The sequence below is a fragment of the Anser brachyrhynchus genome (genome assembly GCF_964034855.1).
Source record: "Anser brachyrhynchus genome assembly, chromosome: 9".
NCBI lineage: Eukaryota > Metazoa > Chordata > Aves > Anseriformes > Anatidae > Anser > Anser brachyrhynchus.
In genome coordinates this window covers 5,128,792-5,154,108 of record NC_137703.1, presented here as the reverse complement: position 1 = coordinate 5,154,108, position 25,317 = coordinate 5,128,792, and the positions used below count along the sequence as shown (strand labels likewise).

Sequence of the window (25,317 nt, the reverse complement as noted above, 5' to 3'; positions counted from 1 at the left end):
TTTGTTTTTGAGGTTAACACACAGAGGCCTAATGTAAATGTTTTATTTAAAGTAAAAATTGTGCACAAATAAAGGGAATGATTACACAACAATGTTCAAGACCACATTCCACATGAAACAGGAAAATAGTGACAATATTAACTAGCAGAGCACCTATAAGAATCCAACTTGTGTACAAAAAGGTTAACTCCACATAAATATATCATGCTTCTGATGCAGACACTGTATTCAAAAAAACAAAGCCTACTGCCCTGAACTGTTTACACCCTACGTCCCTTCTGAATATTCATGACACTTGCTATATGCTCAACAGTGAAAAATAACTGTTAATATGATGGCACTTTGGAGAAAATTAAAGTTTAAAAATGGACTTACAGTCATGTAAGATCTTTGTGATTTATGTCATTGACAATGGTTAGATATATAAATAGAAAAAAGTATTCTTTTCTGTAACATCATCTTTTTTTTCTTTGAGCACAAAAGACAGTGTACTACTCCATTACACTTTTGTGATGAACAGCAGAAATGCCCTTCCCTACGTAAAGCCATTTTACTTAATACCCCATATGAAATTAAGCCACTGTACAACCTTTTTCTTGCTTGAAGTAACTTCAAAGTTTAATACCAATTAAGTCCTGATGTCTAAACTAGTCACCCAAGTGTAAGAGTCAAAGGCTAAACACTTGATCGCAATTTTAAAACTGCACGCAAGCAGTTCATTTCACATGAACTAACCACGTTGAAGTTATTAGTTGCTCTTTAGAAATAGGTTTACTCTGATAGTTTACATTTGAAAATACACAACTTGAGTTCAAGGGAACCCGACTTCTAACAGTGCAGAGGTTCGACGTTTCCCTGAAATTGAGGCCCCTCCAATCACTTCCTAGTTTTGAAAACTCAGTCCAATATTTTGTTTCCTACTCACGTTGCAAAGAAAAGTATGAACTAAACCCCATACTACCAACTACTGTGCATTTGTGCAATCTCTCCCCTTGAAGCTAACTTGTAAGTGAAAACATTCACTGCAAGATTGGTGCTATGAATCTACAGTTTCACCACACAAGAATTTTTCAAGGAGAGACATTGACTAAACAGAAATATTATTAAAAGCTTCAGATAAGTTTTGCTAACGTGTTTACAGACACTTAAATCTGCTTTCAGTAACACTCAGCTTGCCGTACAGCTCTTATTTATATAATACAGATTCTTTTCTTCAATGTCTCTTAATCCCTTTTCCCCAAAATACAAAATAAAAATAAAAAAAGTGATACATTTGGCATTTCTTCAGCCTAAGACATTCAAAACTATTCCTCAAACATTAAAAATAAGCCGTGCTGTATATTACACTGTTTACCAACGTGAAATGTAAGAAACACACCTCCCAAAAGTCCTAGTTTGAACTGTTCTATTTATTCCGATTGCTTTACTATTAGATTTGAGTTTACTACCGACATGTAAGGTTTGATTGTGATTACAAATTACTGTCTATAAATGGAAAAGTTAAGGGAGTCATTGTGGACAGCACCTATTTTTTTTCTAGATGTGCTTTTTCCACTGGCAACAGTATGGCAGTGAGATTAAAAAAAAGGGAAACAATGCCCTTACCTAGGCCATAGCTGTAGTGTATGCAGTTCTAATACATTAAGACAGAAACTGTGAAAGCAATAAATAATAGCATGAGGTTCTGCATTCTTCAGTATTAGCTGCCCATTCCTGCTAAATTGCACTCTACAGATTTTAATTTTTAAAAGTATTAATTGAATTCCACTTATTTAAACTGACACTTAATACCACACAACCCTCACTGAAAGGGACAGGCTCAGAAAGGCACTCTGTGTATCAAACCGCGTACAAGTCCTTGTATATCATTTTGGAGTGAAGCCTATTGATTCTAATACTGAGTTAATCAACTCCTTTAGGACAGGATCAATATACTCTACGAGAACAGCCATTCTTGACCTATTCAGTTTAAAAATCTGCTTTCCTTACTGTCATTTAAATCTGAAGGGCAAATGTAGCTGTAAGATGGAGCTGCAACTTCGACATCTAAGGAGAAGAGGGCTATCACACATTTAGATTTAGAACTACAAAAGTCATGAGGTCTTACTTGTCTTGCTGGAAAAATGGAAGTCCTTTAATGATATTTTATTACTTCCCCTAATGCAATTTGTATTCTTAAAGCAGTAAGAAAACTTTCCTTTATCAGAACACTGTATTGGCAAATTATACAGCCAGATCCCATTGTTCAGTCAGGAACCCCAGAGACCAACTTCTATATTAAAATTCAAGTTTGGCAAGACTGCTGGGAAGTTTACATTTTAAATCTTCTGGCAGCCCGAGGTTCAGCACAACAACTGTCCCAGATGACAATTAATACAAAAAGAAAAATTACTGAGTAATCCACGCTAGGTGGCAATGGTATGACGTTTTGTTATTCATTTTTATGCAAGTGCATTCAAATGAAGAGATGTTTATCCATGCAAAAACGAACAGAGTAACAATTGGCACAGTCCAGAAATGGAGAATTCAGACACATTCCTCAGCTGACATCAAAAGAGGATTTATGTATTCAAAGCCTTCAAATTCAGACTGGTCAATCTTCTTCACAATATCACTATTAAGATTAAAAACAGTTGTTAGCTCAACAAAATTAAAAGGCAGCAAGATTAGCTGGTAGTTTGTCCTCAAACATAGACGTCTACAATAGACTGCAATTGAGAACATTCCCCTTTCTTGCTTTTGACCCTCTCTTTCCTTGTAACTTTTTTCTAGCCCCTGCAACTGTGACAAAACACAAAACCACTCGGGATCAATATTCTAGAAATATAATGGCTTAAAGTAATGCAGAAATAAACCACACAAAACAGGTCTTCTCCTTCACGTGTTCGTTTCTTGCAAGTGATACCATTAAAACTTGTAAAATAGCACTTGTTCATCCTTTTTCAAACTAAAATTCTTTATAGTAGCTTTCCAACTGCTGATTTCTACATCGTGCCATAGCACAATATTGAATCCATCCTTTCTAAGTCTACCATGAGGACACACACAAGAATTTTCCAAACTAACACAAGAAATCATTATTTACTGTTTTACATACACTCTCTGTACTATAAATACAGCTATTCTATAATTTTATCTAACTCCTTCACTGACTCATCAAAATGTCTTAAATTCTGTATTACTTACTCATCATCTGGAGTGAGCTGCACAGGTTCATTGGTGAACTGGGAATCAAAGTTATCCAGACCAAATTCTCCAGATATATTTGGTTTAAACGGAGGCACCACTTGCTTTTGCTCCATCTAAGAATAAATGCATTTAGTGACACCAAAAATGAGTTACAACCTACTGAATTATTTTTAAACAAGGCTGAAAGTTAGTCTTTATTTTCTTTTGTATGCTTTCTTTGAGTATTCTATTAAACTACTGTACTTACAGTAAGTAAAAAGAATTAAAAAGTTCTGTGTTATGACTATGGTACACCCGTTAGGAGTTTACAGTTTTTGAAAGTTTTTTTTTTTTTTTTTTGTGGCATCCCATACAACCAAAACAAGTTGTCAAGTCACCACTGTGTACAAAGAAAGTAAGTCACGCCAACAGGTATTCACGTACCAGGTCCCAATCAACGTTGCGAAAGAACGGATGTCCCTGGATATCTGCAAATCCTGTTTGAGGATGGCAGCCTAAACGCTCTTTTGGATCCTGTGCAAGAACAAAAATATTTCTAAATTGGTGCCATGGCCTACACATGAATAAAAAGACAAACATGAATTCTGTGAGAAATTATGAATTGTTATGAATTCTGTCACAGAGGGCAATGGAGAACTAAGTTAACATTATTTATTTTGGAAAACATTCCAATTTACTGTCTGAAACAGGCACGAATATATGGAAGCCTATAACTAAATTATATATAACAGCCACCCCATCTTTCCTCATTTTTATTTAGACCTGTTTAAATGTACTGTAATCTAACCAAGCTCTGAAACACACAAGTGAATTTGACTCTTCCCTCTCAACAAGCAGATTGCCTACGCCAGGCAATTGCACTGGGATAGCAACTGCAAGTTCCTGATGAATACAGCTGAAAGATTATTTTAACAAGTCTTTCCACTAGGAGGCTGTAACACTACAGCTCTCAATACAGGAGGAAGCTGCAACAGAAGCAGCGTGCTTTAACAGTATTACCCTCTGAGTAATTTTAACTAAATCTGATTTCTCCTGCTATTCTCCCCCCACTTTTGCAACTCACTAAATAAAACCCAGCATGTGCTCAGACTAATCCACTGCCACAGATGTAGGTTTTGACTATCAGGCTAGTTAGCTACCAGCAAACAGCAAGTGCATAGTGCCTCTGCATTTTCCTCAAGAAGGTCATCAGAAGTTGTCAGAGTGATTTGCTAAACTCCTGTTTAAGTACCCAGACAAATCTGGTAGTTGTCCAATTCCCCAAGTTAAAGAAATTATTTAGAGCATTTCTAAACCTTTAAATTTGAAATTTACTCTCAACCCCAGACTAAGAATCTAAAACTTCAGGTTCTAAGAGAAATATCTAAAACAGGTTTCCCAGCCCCATTAAAACTCTGCAATATGTTCACACCTTTTCTACCCTGTCTCTGTGTACAGCAGGTAAGATACATCTGCTACACAACAATTAGTCAACAGGTTTTAAAAAACAGCTTCTCTTGAGAAGTCTCAAATTGTCTGATTTAGCTCTTACCTTATTAAGGAAACTCTTTAGAACACCTGCTGCTTTAACAGAAAGGGATCGGGGAATTCGGATCTGTTTTTCCAAAATTACTGCAAGAAACCAACGTTCACATCAGCCTTTGCATCTTTAAGGTTAGATTAAAGGTAAGTGGAGACAAAGCACTGAAGTATATGAACATTCATTGTACTTACCTTGAAACAGATAGTCTTCTGTGTTCTGATCAGGGTTGTCAGAACTTCCAACAATATCAAATGGTGACCTGCCTGCCATCATTTCAAACATAAGTACACCAAGTGCCCACCAGTCTACGCTGAAGCCTAGAATTCACAAGAGAAAATACACAAGATTAAGGTTTTTTAGAGCAAAAATACAAACATTTTTAGGGCTAAATTAAGACTTGCTTTAAGAATTAGCTCAAAAATTTGACAGTCTTTCTGATTATGTAGTTCTCTATGAACTACTGAATAGAGGAGAGGTAACAGCTGTAACAGACATTACTTGGTTCATTGGGTGCAGGATAGGAAGGAATGCTGTACAAAGAAAAGGAAACGCAACAGGTTTAAAGGTTGGTGTTACAACCTTAAAGTCTTAGACTATATATAAGCTTAGTCATTGCTAACCAACAGTGCATTATCTGAGGCGGGGGAAGGACAAGAAGGAAGTACGTGGCTCTTAATAGCAGAGAGACAGTCATTTATGGAGCTGAACATATCTATTTTATGATGCACTGCTAAAGAAAAAAAAAATCCAGCGGCTAGGCTTAGACTGATATAGTCTGTTTGGCCTATAAAGTTTGCGCAAGGAAGGATGGACAGAAGGATGTTATTAAGCCAGTCAAACAGAGACAATCAATTCAGTTAGTAGACTTGAAAGTACAGATACACTTTTTGTTGTTGTTTTGGTTTTTAATTGGAAGTAGTTGTGGAACTTTTCAGAATCTTAAGGAAAAAACACAGATCAAAGATCTGCTTGGCACAGCACTGGAAGCTCAGAAAGAAAGGGTAAGTAGAGAAAACATACACAAAAAACCCTTTGCCTTCTGTACTCTCTTATCTCTTGCTTCAGGAATCTTGTGGACTTCCTGAACAAGCAATTGCATAGACAATTTCATTTTTTTCTTTTAACACCGAACCTTGTGAAAGGGATGTCTGTTACCTAAGCCCTTTGCAACACATTTATTACTATCACTGCTGCCAAATACAAAGGTCCAAAAACAAAAACAATTCAAGACAGCAAGTAAATCATTAAGGGTATATAAAATAGTTATAAACAATAATAAGTTTAGAAGACCCATGCTATTCTTCAAGATTGGTAAAAAGCTAAAATGTGGGAGACATGGTGTTTCTTTTGCTTGGTGTAATGTTTCCTGTCTTTGAAGGGTTTATTCACTTCTTCCGACAGAATGTTGAGTTAGATGGATCAGGTGTCCGATCGAGATTTGTATGTTCCACTGCCAAACAACTTGAGTAAGAGACAAGCCAAAAGTTATATGAGGGTAGTGAAAAATGCAACTTACCATAATCTTCTCCCCGAAGAATTTCAGGAGCAATATAGTTTGGAGTACCACAGAATGTGCTAGTTGTATCGCCAGGCCTCAGTCCTTCCTTTAAAAAAGGGTGGAGAGAAAATACATCTTAGGAAAAGATTCCACTCTCCCGCTCCACTAAAGACTACATGTGCAATTAATGCAAGTGTCCTGAATAAGCTGCTTTCATTTTGAAATGAGTATACAGCCTATCTGCATTGTGTATAAACAAATACTTGGAACTTTCACCTTTGTATGTCTCTGCATATTTTAAATTAGAACAATTTCTTAATTGTTGATTTTACTGGTTAGCAAGGAACTGCAGCTTACCTTGCACATGCCATAGTCTGTGAGTTTAATATGCCCTTCAGAATCTAGTAGCACATTATCCAGTTTTAAATCTCTGTAGATTATCCCTCGTTCATGTAAATAATTCAGTGCTAGGCTGATTTCAGCGGAATAAAACCTAGAGTAGAAAGAGATATTGATTACCCAAATAATCAAAAAAAACACACCAAATCAGTCTTGGTAGATTGATACTTTTCTAAATAGCATCTTATGTATTCCATTATAATTTTTCACCAGGTGAGTAGGTAAGTTGTTTGTAATTATACAACCATTTCTATCAAGTCACACAAAAAAAATTGAAGTAATATTAATGTCAGCTGAAATCATCCCTTTCACCTCAACCTGAGATCAAATACATGCAAGAAGAACTCAACATTTGCCTAGACAGCTGTTCATGGTTGTTCTAAAAGAAACACATTATCATTAGACAATTTAAAAAATACTACAGAAGTGTTTTTCCAGAAAAATATCAGAATCAGATGCAGTCATCAACGGTAATGCTAATACAAGCAATTCTTAAGTGATTCCAATTATAGGTCCTTTTTGAAACAAAAAATATTGTAGCTTGCAGCATTAAAATGAGGATGCAGTTTCAAATTTCTTAAATTCTTAAGATCTGGAGAAGATTCACAAGCTCACCACCATGTCAGAAAACCAACCATTCTGATGAAATAAATCTGCAATTAGACATACCTGGCATGCTCCTCTGGCAGTTTTCTCTGCCTCTGCATGTGAAACATTAGATCTCCTCCATTTACATACTCTATAACAAAGAATAACCTGAAACACACAAAAGTGTATCACAAGTGATTCTATACAAAGCTGAAAGATTTTCTCATTGAACAGATATTTAAGACGTTACAGGTCTATTATTGGACAATGTCAATTTAATTCCTCCCATCTCTCTAATAACATGGTTGGCTTCACCTATTTCCTTTCCCTTGAATAAACTCCCAAAGTTAAAAATCAAGTATACAAAGTTTCGCTAGATAATCTCTTTACTGCTAGAGGAAAGTAAGTAATCCTTCCCAAAATGTTAATCCGTTACAACTACCGCTTCTCATCATTATGTATGTGACTATATAAGCAGATTGACATCAGTGTCTGTGCACACAAAAAAATTCCACATTTTCCTTCATGATCCTCTTAATCTCATTTGTTCATAATTAAAATTACTAATATCTTACAAATACTCTTCTCACTTAGCTCCACTAGCTTATCACCTTTTCGTACAGCAATAACATTGTTTAAATATATAATAACTTTTATTTATACTGAAAATTATCACTGTATAGAATAGTAATTTACTGTTGAATTTCTTTTCCTATATACAGAAACACAAAAAAACATTTTCATCTCTATTCCATTGTTTTCCAACTTCTGCTTAGAGATTCATCTTCAGAGTCTATGCATCACTTAGATTAATTTTTTTTTTATTTATTTTTACTACTGATTTCACCTTCCTTAACCTATTTTTTCCTCCCATTCTAGTTTGTCTCTTCTACTTCTCAAGCATCTTTTTGTCTGCTGGCTATCTCTCTCTCTTTCTTTCTAGAATCCTTCCCATTATAACAACCAGTATTTCACAATCTTTTGCATCTTTCCAATCTGAAAAGCTTAGATGATAAACAAGCCTTCTGTTCATAAAAGGCTACAGTGATTTACAGTACATTGACTTTTACTACCTAACTAACACTTAACCGTTTAAATAGGCCTCTGAGGTGCTAACAATAGGAAATATTTATTGAATAAAAGACTATTATCTTATCATCTCACAACCTTTACCTGCTTTCTGTCTGGAAACAAGAGTGTAGTCCAACAAGAAAGGGATGATTTGAAGCCTGTTCAAAGACATGTTTCTCTGTCTGAACCCAATCAATGTCCTATTTAAGAAGAGAGACATTTGGATAAAGATTGTTGTACTTTGTAGGTCAAATACTAAAGACAATTAGCAGAAAAACTGGTGCAGATGAATGTGAAGTAGCATTAACAAATGCAGAAGAAATCAATGATAGACCAAGAAGTAGAGGCAAAAGCTCTTGAATAGCAGACCACAGTCACTCAAATCTTTACAGAGTAGCCTAAAGAAATGTCAGGGAAATCTTCAGCAACAAGAGGAATATGGCAGTTGAATACTGCAATTCCTACAAACTGCAAGTTTCCTCTAATCACTGTGTAAGCTACAACCAAATTAAGACAGATGACTGATTTGAAGAGCAAGTAAAATGACATCGTGAGGATCTCAGTTGTGACAAAAAATCCACAAACTCGAACATATGAAAAACAGACTCCACCTCTTTCTTCTTCAGCCCAGTGAACCCAACAGGAGAAATACTGAATACTGCTCCAAAATAATGAAGTGTGAGAGGCTCATTAACTTGAATTCTGCATGAGTTACTGCTGCAGACAGTGCTGATTATGACAGTGACAACACTGGTTGAAGTAATGAGGCTCACGACAGAAACCACTGGCACTGGACAACTGCTACGAACTACCAGTCTGTCAATGAAGACCTCAAAATTGGTCATTTGTCTTGTGAACTTGTAAAAATATTTTTTCAAGAAGCAGAATGTATAATGCATAATTTTCAACTAACATTGCAGACCTAGAACCCTGGCACCCCCTCGCTGCAGGTACTAAAGCTCTTCCGAAGAATTGCTGAGTTATTGATAAAAAGCTTGCCTACCTCATCATCATTGACGAGTTCTTTTTTCACCACCTTCATTGCATAAATGCGTTCTGTTTTCTTCAATCGAACAAGCAGTACTTTGGCATAACTGCCTCTTCCTATAACTCGGAGCAGATCAAAATCCTGAAGACCCAAACTGGAGGAAGCTTTGCCACTTTCTCTAATGCCCATTGCCTGGTAACAGAGATACTTTGGAATTAGTGAGCAGGCTTGTCAATTTTAACAACTGCAGTTGCTGTTGTTTAAGAAAAGTTAGCATTTCAAACAGAATAGCAAAATGAATATAAACAAGTGATTCAAATAACACTTGTTCTTAAAACTGCGCTACCCTTGAAAAGCAATGTGAGGGGAAAAGAAGGAGGCAGAAGCAACGTGGCAGATGAGAACAAGTGAAACTGGAAGAGTTTGGAATACTTTCTAAATCAAAGTGCATCTCAACTCAAGTTTCAAAGTAGAACAGCTTGCAAGACGTACATGCATACACCTGAGTTAGCATCCCACACGTGCTTTATGTACTAGTTTTCATTTTGTAACAAGTTAAATTACAAAGGCATTGAAATAGAGAAAGACTTGAAGATTTCTGAATATGGTTAGTATGGTTAGATACTTTACCTCTTTTTCTTCACCAACATGGTCCAAGCTCTCATGGCTTGATGGATTATACGGAATCACTAGAGGTGCAAGAAAAACAATTAGACTTGACATGAAAGTATTTTCTTTTTCCATAACGTTTCCACACACAAGAACCAAAGCAAGAGAGAAACAGTTTAAATGTATGTAACATAAGTATTCAAAACTGGCAACCCTTTTTGTTTGTTTCTGAACTATTGGAATCATTCTTTTAGCAATACTGCATTAACGATCATCATGGCTAATACAAGAGTCTGCAATGATATTTGGAAACCCATTCAGACTAACCCCAACACAGAAAACATCAGTTTTTTGTTGTTGTTGTTTTAACTGATCATTGTCTATATCCAAATTCAAACATCAGGATGACCATTCTGACTGTTGCAAGAATGAATTTGTTTGTCTACTGATCACATAGAAACCTTACTGATCTTTTTTTTCCCACTGTTATTGTGTTTAGGGCTTTTTTTGATTGTTTGTTCAGGACATTTAAAATATGCAGCATATCAATCGGAAAAGGTAGCTGACTGCCTAGATTTTTCATTTTTAGCCTAGTTTCTTACACTGCAAGATACAGAAAACTAAGGGATTTTTATATTTATTTTCCCCTTGGTATTAAGGATCTCTTATTTTTTTGTTCTATTAATAAAAGTAAAACAAGGTTTTAAGAATAATTTGCTTAAAATTATCCTGTTTCATTTTAAAATCCATGTTCATGTTTCATCTACATACAGTAAAGAATAAAAATTATTGATCTTACCTGATTCTACGTTATCTGGATGCACTGATGATGGATCCATAGGCATTATTGGTTCCTGCAATTAAGCACATTTTTGTAATAGACTGTGAAAAACATTACTTTGGAGACAATAATCGATCCCCGAGGAATATAATCTAGCTACTTTTTAACATGATGAATCAACATAGTTACTGCTCTAATTCATACACAATGAATATTAAGAACTGTAGTCCTTATTTTACCTATTTTCCAGAAGTTATGACAAGTTTCCAGAAGCTGTTGAAGTGACAACTTAATACAACAGAGAAAAAGTAGTACAGCAGATGAGAACTGAGACAGAGAATCTCAAGTACTTTAGCAGTACATATATTAGTCAAATGAATTTACAGAATATAGACTTGTAGATGTCTGCTTTTAACATTAAACTAGGAAAAATATTTATTTTACTCCCCCCCCCGGAGACTCAAGAACTAAAGATGATTCTGTCGCTTGAAAGAAGTCTCAAAATTTTTGTGCCTCAATCTTCCTTTTCTATATAGAAAATAGTCACATAATCTAACGTGTTTAGAGAATATATTTTACATGCACTTCACTTTGAAGATATAAAATAGTGTCGTGTGCATATATATGTACACATATATACATACACAGCATAACAATACAGTGAAGGAAAAGGTAAATATATCTGTCATAGGAATAAATAACAGATGCAAGAATTAAATCTTCTCACTGAACTGCCACTTTGCTAAGTGACTCTGAAACCTTCTTGCCATTAACACAGCAGACAAAGAATGATAACCTTTCAGATTTCATCTAATATGATTATTTGCAGACTACAGTTTGAAAGCCATTAGTATGAAGTGGGCTCTTTTGCTTAATTTCTTGTGTTTTTGCTTGTTTTGTTTTTAAAAAGACAACTTTTCAGACAAACCATACTTACTGGTTGTAGTGTATGACGTCCACATTCAATAGTGACAAGCTTGTGACACTTCTTGTGAACAAGGAGTTTGCAATTGATGCATTTATATCCCTGGCGACCCAAGCCCCATATTCGGTCAGTGCAGATGGCACAATGAGCTCGCTAGAATGACAAATCAACAAAACCGACTGAAGAGCATAAGTAAACAAAAACTATTTAGACACGCTCCACACTCTTGTTATTGAAGAATATTGGATAGAAGATCAGAGAGACCCCTAATGAAATTAGCACTACGCAAGAAGAGTCCCTATCTCAGAACTTAAAGATAGAACAGGCAGATACCACAGAAGAGCTCAGAAATTACAAATGAACAATAAGCAGCAACTGCCATACAGGAAAGAGCACATCTGCTTGAAAAGGTGCAGGCACAGTCAGGCTTTTCTGCTGCACATGGACCCAGAGAGATGTGAGCCAACTCCAGGTCAAAAGCAGTGCAGGTAAACCAGCAGGTTCCTGCAACCAAACTGACTTGCTAAGTGTCTCATCATCTCTCTGTGTAGATGAGTCCTTAAATTTGTAGAGAGAAAAGCAGGAGAGCAAAAGCTTCAGCACAGTCAAACCACCAGGTAACAGGAAATGGGAGGGTCACCACTCACTGAAGAACACTCAACACAACTCAAAAGAACCATGAAAACATGGTGCCTACAAAGCAAGAGGGAAAGTGATTCTGTGATGGTGCCTTGACAGCCTTTGACTAGGAAGAGGTCAATGAGTGTTTCCCAGAGCATTGTAAGAAAAAAAAAAAAAAAAAGGAAGAAAAAAGAAAAGAGTTAGATGAATAATGCTGAAGATGAGGTTTAGTGGAGACAATTTTAAGCATTATTTAGTGCATGATACACTCAGCTTAGAAAAGAAAGAAGAGTACTGAAGCTGTCAAGGAACCTTGCTTATTCATTTTTGTTTTTATTTTTTTAATAAACACAGCAGATAGCCTTCCTGGTTCTTAACTGTGTTTGACTATTGCTTCTTGAAAATACTAAAATTGATCTGTTACTTAGAGTTGCTTACATGCCACCATAAGCAGGATGTTTAGAAAAACATCTCAGCTTTTGTTTAAAAGTAATGAAAGAAAAGTCTGTGCATCATAGGCAACTCTGACTTTTTTTATTCCCAGAACATAAAGAACTGCAAATGCACTTTCAGCTCAGTCATCTAATGTGAGTGGTAAAGTTTGCCCTCTATTAAGGTTTTAAGGGAACAATGGAGCATTTAACTAATATCATTACAGACTGTACTGAAAAATGAATAACAGACATTTATTTTTTATTAAGTGCCCGATTTTATACTGAGAAAGTTTCCTGAAGCTGTAATTACCAAAAGTACTATAGACAATCAATAAAAATGAGAATAAATTTTGAGAGTAAATCTACCTTATAATTTTTCAAGGCAGTAGCATTAAAATTACAAAATTAGACATCCCTGTAACATGGTTTTAAATACCCAACAAGAGTCTCACCCTGTTAAATCGTTTGGCTTGGAAAGTGTGACCATTTGCACAATAGAGCTTTCGCCACCGGCGGGCGCCTCGGCGATAAATGGATTCTAAGAGGAAAAACATATGATTATATCCATAAAAATATAAACGCAGAACTACAGTATCTTCTCATGGACAATTCTGTGTAAAGTGATTTGCAGAGTAAAGTTTCACTCTTGCAACCTTATAGAAACACAGAGTAATGTTCTAAGTATCTTCTTCATTTTTTAAATTTTGGAGAAAATTTGATGTAGAATACTATGACCAACTGTCAGTGAGTCGAAAGAAGGAAAATGGTCCAAACAATACAAGCACTTGTTTGCAGAACATGCACCTACCTTACCTAAACTCAAGGAGGAGCTGTGTGAAAGGGAAGGAGGGAGGAGGGCACATTTAATGAGCATGCCCTGATTTATGAAAGATTGCTTGCACAAATCCTCCAGTTTTAGGTCCCCAGCCGCCACCGTATTTTTTCATTATCAGGAACCAAAGTTGAGAACTATGATACACAAAACTACACTGAGTTGCAAACCTATTTCAGATTTAGTCTACAACCTTGTTTTTTCAGAAAAGCAGCACTGATCATACTGCCAAAGTTAATTTTTAAGCATGTACATTGACATTTGTCAGAGACTTGGATATCAAACTGACAGATGTGTTCATGCATAACACACCCATAACCTTTTATAAAATGAATACTAACAGCATAGAAGTCTACATTAAGACAGACGGAAAATCACCTCTGTAATGGTTAGTACATTTACTAGCATTATTGAAAGGTTTTTGGAGAATACTCCTGATATTGCCTAAACATTGGTTTAAAACTGGTGATATGACACTTCATTACTACTGGTTACAAGCCTTTGCTCACATTAGTCAGCTAGCAATCTGACAACTACTAGAGACAGGAATAGAATAAAAAAAAACTGTCACGATAGAAGAGGCAAAAGCAAGGAAAGCAGAGACACATGGATAGTTAACAGAAATGCAAAATGTTTTTATTAACAATGATTCAGAAATGACAAACAACACTTAATTTTAGCAAAAGTTTCTACTCCTTTTAAATATGTAAGTTGTAGAGATTTTGCATTATTAATACTTATAAGCACAGAAAGCCAAATGATAGAATATAAAAATTGTCAAGAAGAGGAAATCTACTCAATCTTCTAGAATAGGAATTTCTGATTTTAAGTACTTCTTAACTAAAACGCCTACTTACTATCTTCTCCCGGACAAGGCATGCCAGGCCGTTCTGGTACACAAGGGAATACTGCAAGAAAAACATTAGCTTTCTATTAATCTTTGTTTTAGACAAAAAAAATCTTTGGGTTAAATACAACACTTCTTAAAGGCACTCAGAATGTATTTTAACAAAACTTTGTTTAACAGAAAACAAGCTGAAAAGCTCCCACAAAAATCTTATGCTAGACAAAACAACGATCCACATGAGAAATACAACCAAACAGCAGAGCAACCAAGTTATTTCCTAACAAAAGTAACTAGCAACAACTAATGATGATGGTTTCTCATGTGCCCAATCACTGCAGTCAGTATTTGGAAACCTTGACTATAAATATCATACTACAGTACCCTAACAGCCAAGTATGATCTTGTCTGTACTAGCCCTTTTTTTTTTCCAGTGTTATATATATTATTTATATACAAAAACAGATACAATTCTTTTCTAGTTTTTAGAAGATTTTCTGGGAAGCTGAAAAGCTATCTCTTCCTTCCAGCCAAGCTGATGAAGAACTTTGGGTGCTGTATAACATACACACACGTTTTCTATCATTCTTTGCCAGCAAGCATACAAAGGTCCTTGGGATGGATGTACGAATGAGAGATGGGAGCTGTCTCATCAATAAACTAAGACCAAAGTATTTTATCTTCACTTAATTTCATAAAAGGCATTTGCAAGTGCTGACAGCAAAAAAGCGTGGTACATGGTCTTCAGCATCCTCTTGACAAGATGCCACAGTAGACTTTAACTGAGGAAGCTGGAGTAGCGCAAAAGACACAGATAACACGTAAAAACGACACTTCTTTGTTAGTGCAATCATTAGAAGTAATATATTGAATTTCACCATACCATGAATTAGAAGCTCCGAATCCTTGTTTAGTTCATACAACCGAAAGGCTTCTTCCAACTCCAGCTGGGAAGAAACTGTACATGGGTCTCCTGAAGAAAGAAAAGAGAACAATACAAAACTTAACCCGATTAGTGCTGTGCCATTCAACAGTTCCCTCACAGTTGTTCCTAAGATTATTATTGTACGAAAGATTATTATTGTAGGAATATCTAAGATATTCCCAAGTCACAAGCAGATCATAACCACAAAATATCATTGGCTTGGTCTCCTACGAAGTTACACGTTATTTCAGTACAAGAGGTGCAGGACACCTTATGGAAAAATCTTACAGAAATAAAGGAGATCAAGCTAGAGATCTACTGTATGCACCATCACGAGCAAGAAGGACCACCTTCTAACCTTGGACCCTTTTGGACACAGACAGTACTTCACCTGTTTCTTGCGATTCATCTAAAGAACTCCTCTGATATTTTAATTCACCTCCTGAGTCTCTCAGTGTTTGGAAACTTTTAAATACTCAAAGGAACAGCCACGCACTGAAAATCTATCTTTAGCATCTGATGCAGATTATTAATGCTGTAAAAAAAAAAAAAAAATCTTCTTCAAAAGAAGAAATCTTCTTCAAAGTATTTTCCCTTGAAACAATACTACAACTGAAACACTTTTGAATTGTTGCTGAATCTGAATTATCTCTGCCCCAGTGACGGAAAACACTTCTGGTTATCAATTTGTTTTCTCCACCTGCACAAGATATCCTGTGCGAGAACACAGGACTTCTCTCTGCCTGCTTGTACAGTGGCACATGGGCAGCACAAGCTTCCTTCTAGCTGAAATTCCATACAGGCAACCCTGCCAATTTTTTAACAGAAATACGACTTTCCACTCCCTTAAACGGTAAGCTAGTTGCGAGTAACAGAATTGGAGGAAAGCAGAACAATTTCCACCTCAGCTACACTGAATCTAATCAGCGAGGTCTGCTGCTTCCAGTCTGCAGTCACTACTACGGTAGGAAAGCCAACCAGCAACAATTTATGAACTGTTCTCTACTAAAGTATAACAAAATTAATAGGGACACTGCTGAGGTTCTGCACTAGAACCACATACCCAGCAGGCAGAGAGAAATTTAAAACCTGCCCTACCAAAGTTTTTCTAGATAATTTGTTTTGGTTCTAATGCATCCATTCATTTTTACTGCTAAAACACTAGTAATGGATCTAGACTGTCCATTATCAGAATTCTATCTTTATTCTTTTCTGAATTTCATAATACTCAAAACCACTCCAGTCTTTGAAGTCACCTTTAGCCATTTTTCATCATACTGCATGTCCCTGCCCCATTAGCCTATCTGGACATCAAACCGCCTACCCACCGCACAAACTCACACAATGGAGAGCACGGCGGGAGGAGAAGGAACAAATATTTATTCAAACTCACTGAGAATCAACAAACCAGTTTTTCTTCATTTGTTGTTGACACCTGTGCAAACAGTTTTGTGTTTCTTTTTGGCAGAAGAAAGGGAGACTTTCAAGAGCATACGCAGTGCTTTGAACTAGGCACAGAAGGTTTACAGACATTAGTAGGAAGCCTCATAATTAAATCTGACTTGCACATTTATTTTTTATTGGTGATCACAATGGCAATAGTGTGTAACTGATCTTTCCCACAATGCCTTCAGATTCACAATTTCACTTTAAAAATCTAATGGGGAGTAACAGAAGTCTTCATTCAAAGTATTATTAATGGTGGCTAAGTATTAAAAAAAAAAAGATGTGTTACAAATATTCTTTCAACAACAAACTAGTCATAATTTTGCAGTTATCTAAAGCCAGATAAAATATCAGTGGAAAATATTCAATTTTGACTTATTTAACAAGAAGTTCAAAACAGAAGTTTTTCTAAAACCAAACCAAGTTCAACTCCATTTTCCAGTTGAACGTGACCTTTTTTTTCGTTTCTACTCAACTAAATTAGGTTTGCCTTTGTGTGATTACCTCTCAGAAACAGAAGTAGTTATACACAATTCTCTACACCTACACAGTATCCTAAGTGAATACATGAAAAAAGTCTAACTGCAGTATTCCTATTTTTACCTGTTTCCGATCAAAGAGCAAAAGTTGAGGTAGAACAATCTGTTGCTTCAAGTAAACCACTGAATCCGCACAATTTTTTTTTATTTTTACAAACACGTTTCACTAAAAAGAGGTGTACTTCTTACTACGACTCTCCAGACTCTTCAGTGAAAAGTCCACCGTCCTCCTCCAGATAAAACAAACCTGCCAGCTTACTGTGAAGTGCACATCCAACTCAAATAGCACCACTGCACAGAAGTTTGGCCATAAACATTGCTCCTTTCCTTAACTGCATCTGCCTTGTGTGAATAACTTGGGAATCCTGGTGGGAGAGTGAGGGAGAAAACCTGCTTAGAATCTAAAGACCGTAATCTTCAGCACACCTGCCCATATTGCACCTCCAGAATCAACTTTGGTCCATGTTTAGTTCTAAGCTGTGAATTAACTGGCACTCACCCAATTCTGAATGGGAAAGCTGTGAGAAAACAGGTTTACAAGCACCATTTATGCTAATCACTGCATACAAATACTAATCACTGCAGACAAATCACTGCACGTTATGGCCTTTTATGCCATCAAGTACTTAGCATGCTAATATAACTGCTATTTCATAATTCAGATGTCTCTGGTGCAGCTCAAAACTTGTGTAGAACACTTTCTGTATGGCATTGGTGTAAGAACTACAATTAAGCTTTTCAAAATATTCCTGATGTGTACATACAGCTCAGAAGGGACACTGGACTACATCTGTTAAGAAAAAGGGAGAACTGACTGAACTTTTTTTCATGTGAAGTAAACAATAACACAGATCATTCAGAGCTACCATTCAGAGAAGTATTTTCTTTCAATTCTTTCTTCTAATACTCATAAAAAGTTTAATTAACAACTATGCGTTGTTAGACTTTAGATTGCTAAAGGAACAGCTGATGCAAACACTCAAAATAAGTTTTGTGGTTACATGTACAACTATATATTAAATTGTACCAACACTTCATACAAATACGGTATTTTGTATCATTAAAGTTAGTTTAACTCTTTTTGAAACAGTTAAGGCTTATGGGGAATCATGGGCTCCTTCAAGTTTAAAAGCACATTTTCCATTTCCTTCCTAAAAAATCCAAACATTGAATTCACATTTTAATGGTCACTGGGTTATTTGGTTAAAAAATAAAAAAGAAACGGAGCTCCACACAAAGTGATTTGAAATAACAACAATGAAGATATACTTACAAGGGCATTGGGTAGCCATTACTTTTGCAGTCAGATTTACCATTTCTAAAAACATTGAGCTTATCTTGTGAAGGCAGAAAGAAAGGGAAAGATGAAAGGGAGAGGACAGACTGAAAGCTTAGCACCATATTGATGAGATATTTGTCAGAAAGCCAAGTGGCAAGTATTGATTTACCTTCTTCATCAATCCATTTCATGGTGAAAAGCTGTTCGTTATCAAAGGAGCACATGTCGCGGACTTCACTGCACAGTCCCTCAAATGAGATGGAAGGTTCAAAATACGTTATCATGATGTCCCTGAGCAAGAGAAAAAACAAGTCTGAGAAACTACACTGTAACACGTAGCATTTCATTGTTACCTCTAATGCCTTCCACATACTACAAATATAAAGCCCACCTCTTGCTACAGCCCCCTAAAAAAAATCTTGAAGCAATATTAATAAGCCATTAGCACCATGAGTCCTTCCTACAGCAAGTCAGGCTCCGAGAGATTTTTATTACTGCTTTGACATTTATTCCTCCAGCCATCTGCTTTTGAAGAAAATAAGATTTACATGCCCAAATAACTTTGAAGTGAGTTGTAGGAGATTTTAACGGCACACAGAAATGAAATGTTACATCAGTGGAAAACAACGAATTAAATGCTGCAAACATTTTGAAGGACATTACTAACGTATTGGTGGTTTTCCTTACTCTAACAAGTTATTTTGTTACTGGTTACCAAAATATTTAAAGAACGTATGCATCTTCTCCAACTAAATTTTAATTGCATAGATGTTATGAAACATTAATGAAAAATATTAAACAGGTTGCCTACCAGATTAGAGGGTGGAAAAAAGTTCCAAATATTTAAAGTGCCTTTAAAAAGACATGGTGATGCTTCACCACAATGACAGGGAGGGTGAACAGACGAGCAAAGCATATACTTAGATTTAAAATTTAGTGCTTTACTGTTATGCAGAACTGGTATTTCTGTTATAATCAAGATGGAGAGTGAGTTAACCTGATGCTTTAAATGCATTAACATAACACGCTGACCCACTGTCTTGGTATTTGCTGGGCCTTACAGGGGAACAGGTGACGCAGGGTAGCAGCCCTTTAAGCAAAGGATGCCAGAGGTACAGTTCAGAGGAAGGTGGAGAGGAAGAGAGGAAAGAAAAAAAAAAGAGGACTGTTCACAACACTACACTTCAAACGTCTTGTATAAGCCCGACGTTTGACCTGTGACACTCATTTTCCCCCCCAAAATTCGACCAGTTAAGATTAATTTGTTCATTGCAGTTGTCAATGCCAGCACTATTTGGTGGTGGTGTGGAACGGAAACAACAGACACCATTTGTATCTGGTCAAAATCCACATCAAGGCACCCACCAGACTGAAATGTACATACACATCAAGATCAATGTCTATTAACCACCTCGCACAGGGGCAGAATTGTATCCAGCAGTTTGTGGCTTACACTGTGGTCACGGAACATGAAACACTTCCAGGAGGGGCAGCAAACAGGCATGATAAACACGTCTGAATATTGCAGAGGCTCCTTTGAGTTCAACAGCACACAAACTAGCAAATTCTAAGCACACTAAAACAGCCTACTTCTGGCCTTATGAGCACAGAGTTAGTTTAGTTAGGGGGAAGACTCCAATAAACTGTCAGGATTCTGAAATCACACCTCAAAAATCCGAAAAGTCAGAAAGCTGCTACAGCTGGCTGAGAAATTGCTCCTCTTCTTTCCACACAAGACAAAACAATATCTGTACCCTGATACGTAGGCACTAAACGCAAAGCTAGAAAAACACAAGAGAAAGGACGGAAAAAGCCAAGGCGTCCCTCTGCTGACACAACTGACGTCAGGATGGAATCAGAGTTGAGAGGAGTGAAGAGGCAGCTCCGCTCCGTTTCTATTCAGGACTAGCTCTCGCACGCGCTGCTGACACCAGGCATCACCAGCGAGCGCGGAGGCCCTGCTAGGAGGCAAAGCCTCAACCTGCATTTCCTGTTTGTCAGGGACCTACGTCTCTGCAGGGAGATAAGGCACCGCACCGCTTAGCAACTTCGCTGATTTGCAGCTAAAGTTCACCATCCCTTCATTTACCCACCTCCCTGCACAGATTTATTCCTTCACTAAAAGGTTAAGTTCTGCAGGGCGCTAAGACGTCGGAGCTGAACATTTCAACTTTTCCAGTTTATTTTGTGATTGATCTGGTACACAATGGGAGAGGGTAGGTTTGGGCAGCGCAACCGTATGACTGCTACTGGCAGACAAGAGGCAGGTGACAGACCACAGTCCTGACAGGCGGTAATCACTGCTGCTCTAGCGAAAACTGAAGATCAAAAAAATTACTAAAAACTGTTTAAAAAAATTTTCAGGTCCACACGTTTATCTCTACGTTACTACTGTGAACAGCAAATGTCACGTATCCACGATATTAGGATGTGTTGAACAGCTGAGGAACAAAAACCCTTCCCTGATTGCTGAAGTAAAGCTGATACAGACCGAATGAACACTTCCTACTTGTTGTTGCCTTCAAGTGGCAAAACAGTTGCCCTTCAAATGGAAAACTAGTTGCCCTACAAATAAAAGAGGAGCTTATTATTTTAGAATTTAATTCTCTAAAGTACTACGCTACTACCTTCAGTCGGACATGTATCAGACAGCCGAGGAACAGACCTGGAAAAGCACCCGGTCTGAACCAACAAACACCAACTTGTCGGCGCGTTTTGCAGAACCCTAGCCAAAAGCGATATTAAACCAAAGGAGGAATGTAAATGTGAACAAGAGGCTACAAGCAACACCTAGCACGTTTTTTTCTACAGACGAGAAGGCAGCTTTACATGATGCAGGAACTGAAAGATTACAGGTCTTCCTACAAGCTCACTTTGCAATTTTAACCACACTGGTGACACTGACGTTTTCTCCTGAGCTAAGTCTCGCTTCCAGAGTAGCTCTGCTATCACACCTCCACGTTTTATGGCACTTTCCACACTTCTTGCACCTAAGACCACTCTGACGCTGTCTTCCTTAGGAAAGAGCTGTACTGATGCAAGTCCCACCTTTCCTCTGAGATCAAACACCTTTTCTCATGCCTTTTCTTTTACACATCATCCAGCAGTCACAAGAGCCTTTAGCAACAACAAAGAGAAAAAAACACAATGCTGACAGTTAAGTGCAATTGAATACACCTAGCTCACTCTCTACTTCTAAACTCAAGCTTCTGTGTGAGAATACTGCTTGCGATTTTTCTGTCTGGAGCCTCCTACGGCTATCACGTATACCTGAGGATGCAGAGATATCTAGTCACAGATTAATTACATATCCACATGATTATCACACACCTATGTTAGTCGTTAAGGCCTTAGCTCACTGAAATTAGCCCAAGCAAGAATTCTCCTGGAGAATTCTGCTGTTTCAGTATCTTTGCAGTAAGATCCGATAAGATCTTACATGATTTAAGTGTCTCTTTCTCCAGAGAAGGCCTGAGGTCTGGAAATTGTCTCCTCCTGCACAACCGTTTTTTCTGGGGAAATAAAAAATACATCACCAGAAAAAGCAGCCAGCCACAAAACGAAATCAGTGTTGAAACTGCAAGAAGGGGTAAAAGTATGTTTATAGGCTTGTACCAAAGCTTTTTAAAGCTGAACACTTTCCTTTGCAGAACTTTATATTCAACAGACATCTAACAGAAGACATTGAGATGAAAAACTGACCAGAAAGTTCTCAAGACAAAGAATAATATAAACAAAGGATGTGAGAAATCAAAAACTTTAAAAAGTAATTTTCTGGAAATATCTATGAAGATGCACTTTGATTTTACAATTAAAATGGAACTCTTTTTTCTTTCCCACCACTTAATCCACTCATGTAAAATTAAGAAAAGAGCCTAATTTAACATGTACTGCGAGAGGACTGCCAGGAGTATTTTTCATTCAAAACAAATCAAACAGTCTGTGGGTAAAGCACTGCTATCCTATGCCTTTAACTACACTAAAAGTCTAACCTACATTACAGCCTATGCAGTTAAAACAGTGCGTAATCTATGCCAACCACTGAAAAAAAAACAGCAGTTCCAATCGTGACAGAAAACGGTTCTACAAGATGGTTTTGTTTTTGTCTTTTTTAAATCAGCATCAATTCTATAGGATTCATAGTGCAAACTCAGCCTATCACCCTTACCTATCTTCACCCACTACAACACAATCCTCCCCTGATGTAACAGCTTCTGGTACTGAACTGACAAAAAGCATCCACGACAAATGAGATGAGCCAAAAAGTAAACTTTTAAAAATTAGACACTTAAAATGGCTGTAATTACAGATGCTGTGTAAGCGCTGCACATTTGAAGCTGATACACACTGTTACTCTACCAACGAAAAAGCACTGAACTTTAGTTATAATAAATTCCTACCAACTCAGTCAGGAACCTCTGTCACACACCCTGCCCTGATGACAGTAACCCTTTAAAACAGATAAGACTATTTTCAGCCTTTTAAACTAGCCCTATGATAACGTTGGTTTACCTGAGAGAAGGAAATATCAGGGTAAACTCAACCCAATTCCCAAGTGTTTGGGAATTCCCATCCTCTCATTCTCATGATCTGTTTTAGGAAAATTTTCCTTCCTGGTTTTACATATTGCATGAATTTAAGGTACAGAATTACCACTGCATAGTTGAATGAAACAAAGACCCTTCAAAGAGTTCTTCATGAAAGCCTTTGTCTCGGCTGAGAAAAGCAATTAGGCTCTTGGCCAGACGGTGCGATGTTCTGGGGCTGGGACTCAGCCTCTGGAGCTGGCAGGCGCAGCCCCACCGCCAGGCTCCGACCTTCCAAGAGCCAGCCCGGGCTTCTGACTTGCTGGGCTGGGGTTTTCCTGGGGGGAGCTTTCTTTTTTTTTCCTTTGACCAGACAAAACAAGTGGAAGTTGAAAAGACCTTCCTAGCGAGACTTGCACGGTAACTTCTACATCCCATTTAAAGGCTTCTATCAGAAAAAAGTTAAGAAAGATTAACATTTCCTGATTAACAGTATTTCCCTAAAAATCCTCTATCCAGCTCTAATCTTGATACAGTTTATTTGATTAAAGCAAAAACGCTGCCTTTGATATCAGCATTTAGATCCTCAGTCTCCGAGTCATTCCAGCGCAAGTAAAATGTTTTCCTTTGCTATCCATTTCTTGATAATGCTAGCTTGAGAAGTGGGCATGAGACTTGCTTTGTAGGAGAGTGGAGGGAATAATTTGTTTAGACCTCGAAATGAATCATTACAAAGGTATTCAGCCTGTTAGTTTGTTGGTTAACCAACTGCCCATATGATTCAGTGCCACTATTAAAAGTAAACAGCCAATTGCATTAACAGTTAAAAAGTCAGCAGATGAAACTCAGATGAAACTCAAAGGAAACATTCCAGTGCCTGTGGAATTACTACCTAATATTTAAAGTGTCATGAGCCAGCATTCCTCTCCAATGTAGCAGTTTTCTTCTGCACTCCCACAACCCTGAGCTGCTTTATCTCTGTTCTTGCACCACAGCCTCCCAGCACTAAAGCAAGAAGTCAAATGATTGCATGTGGAAGTGATCAAGATTAAAACTGACCCAGCAGAGGAAAAATAAATGGTTTTAATCCAGAGCAGTTTCCACTTTAGTTCACTGCCTGACCGAACGAACGCTTCTGTCAGCTAATAGCCAGGGCCATCTCCACTTCTTTAAGAAATGGTGCATTAAAGAGACTGTAAAACAAAGAGCAGAGAATTTCACGTACTATTAGTTTGAAAGCATTTCACAGACCTCATAAAACCACAGATTATGCCACTCTTTTACACAGATCGTACAGCACTTTTGTCAAGAAAAGCCCCAAAGCAGACACAGGCCAGAAACGAAAGGCATTACCAAATGCCAAGTGCTCAGCAAGGCTTCTGTACCTCTCCTTAAAACTATAATGCTACAGATATCAGACAGCAAACACCGTAAATATAATAAATCTTTTCTTGTACTTAACACAGGTAACTGGAAGGAAGCTGTTGAGAGTGCCTAGAGCTTAATCTTAACCCAAAAATGCAACCTGCATTGTTTTCTGATTAGATCACCTCCTACCCAACTCAGTGGCCCGATGACCCTTGCTCTCAGACTTTTAAAGTCGGCTCCTCTAACTGTCGGTGCCTAGCAGGGGGTAGCGCACCCACAGCAGGGCAGACTTTATATTATATCGCATATGTCACTACACGCTGCTGCTGGAGAGCAGCACCCAGGCTCTCTCTCTGAAGGCCTCCAGCGCTCGTTACACGGGGCAGCACCTCGCTGCCATTCGGCTCCCTCAGAGCCCCCGGGGAACCCCCCAGGACCCTACGGGGCGGGTTTTCAGCCCAACTCTCCTCCTTCAGACCCGAGAAGAGCCCAACGCGCAGCGCCCGGCCCCGAAACCCCTATTTTTTCCCCGATTTTCCCCGGCCGTGGCACCGAGAGCCCCGCTGGGGGGCGGCAGCGCGGGGCCGGCCGTGAGGAGAACCGGGCTGCGAGGGGGGCACCGGGCCGTGAGGGGGGCACCGGGCGGGCCTCCGGCCCCGCCGCCGCACTCACCCCTTGTAGTAGGCTTTCACGCGGACCTGGTGGCCGCCGTCCCCGCCGAGGCCGCCCCCTCCGCCGCCCGGAGCCGACATGGTGCCGCTGCCGTCCCGCTGCGTCGGCATCCCCGGGGCGGCGGCGGCGGCCGGGGCGGGCCGGGGCCGGGAGCGGGCTGGGGCCGGGCCGGGGCCGCGCTACGAGGAGGCGGCGGCCGCGCGCCCCCCGCCGTCCCTCAGCCCGCCCAGGCCGGGCGGGACCACTGCGGGGAAGAAAGGG

At 38.2% G+C, this 25,317-nt stretch overlaps 1 protein-coding gene across 1 annotated transcript; it reads right to left on the bottom strand.

Annotated features, from left to right (window-relative positions):
* Positions 1-27: 27 nt before the first annotated feature.
* On the bottom strand, positions 28-25,317 carry PRKCI (protein kinase C iota). The gene is made up of 18 exons (XM_080605417.1): positions 25,057-25,317; positions 18,660-18,781; positions 15,185-15,274; positions 14,315-14,365; positions 13,078-13,163; positions 11,583-11,723; positions 10,664-10,718; positions 9,886-9,944; positions 9,271-9,447; positions 8,370-8,467; positions 7,278-7,364; positions 6,567-6,702; positions 6,228-6,315; positions 4,903-5,028; positions 4,721-4,800; positions 3,613-3,702; positions 3,187-3,302; positions 28-2,614 (listed from the first exon to the last, which is right to left on the bottom strand). Exons 1-18 carry the CDS (start codon positions 25,164-25,166, stop codon positions 2,527-2,529), a joined length of 1,800 nt encoding a protein of 599 aa, XP_080461543.1. The 5' UTR covers positions 25,167-25,317; the 3' UTR covers positions 28-2,526.

Excerpts from the sequence above, each read along its gene's own strand:
- PRKCI (XM_080605417.1), bottom strand. The coding sequence starts at position 25,166 with ATGCCGACGCAGCGGGACGGCAGCGGCACCATGTCGGCTCCGGGCGGC. Across the intron at positions 6,703-7,277 it reads CTGCCAGAGGAGCATGCCAG|GTTTTATTCCGCTGAAATCA; the intron begins GTATGTCTAATT and ends TTTCTACTCTAG. Across the intron at positions 2,615-3,186 it reads CAGCTCACTCCAGATGATGA|TGATATTGTGAAGAAGATTG; the intron begins GTAAGTAATACA and ends TAATCTTAATAG.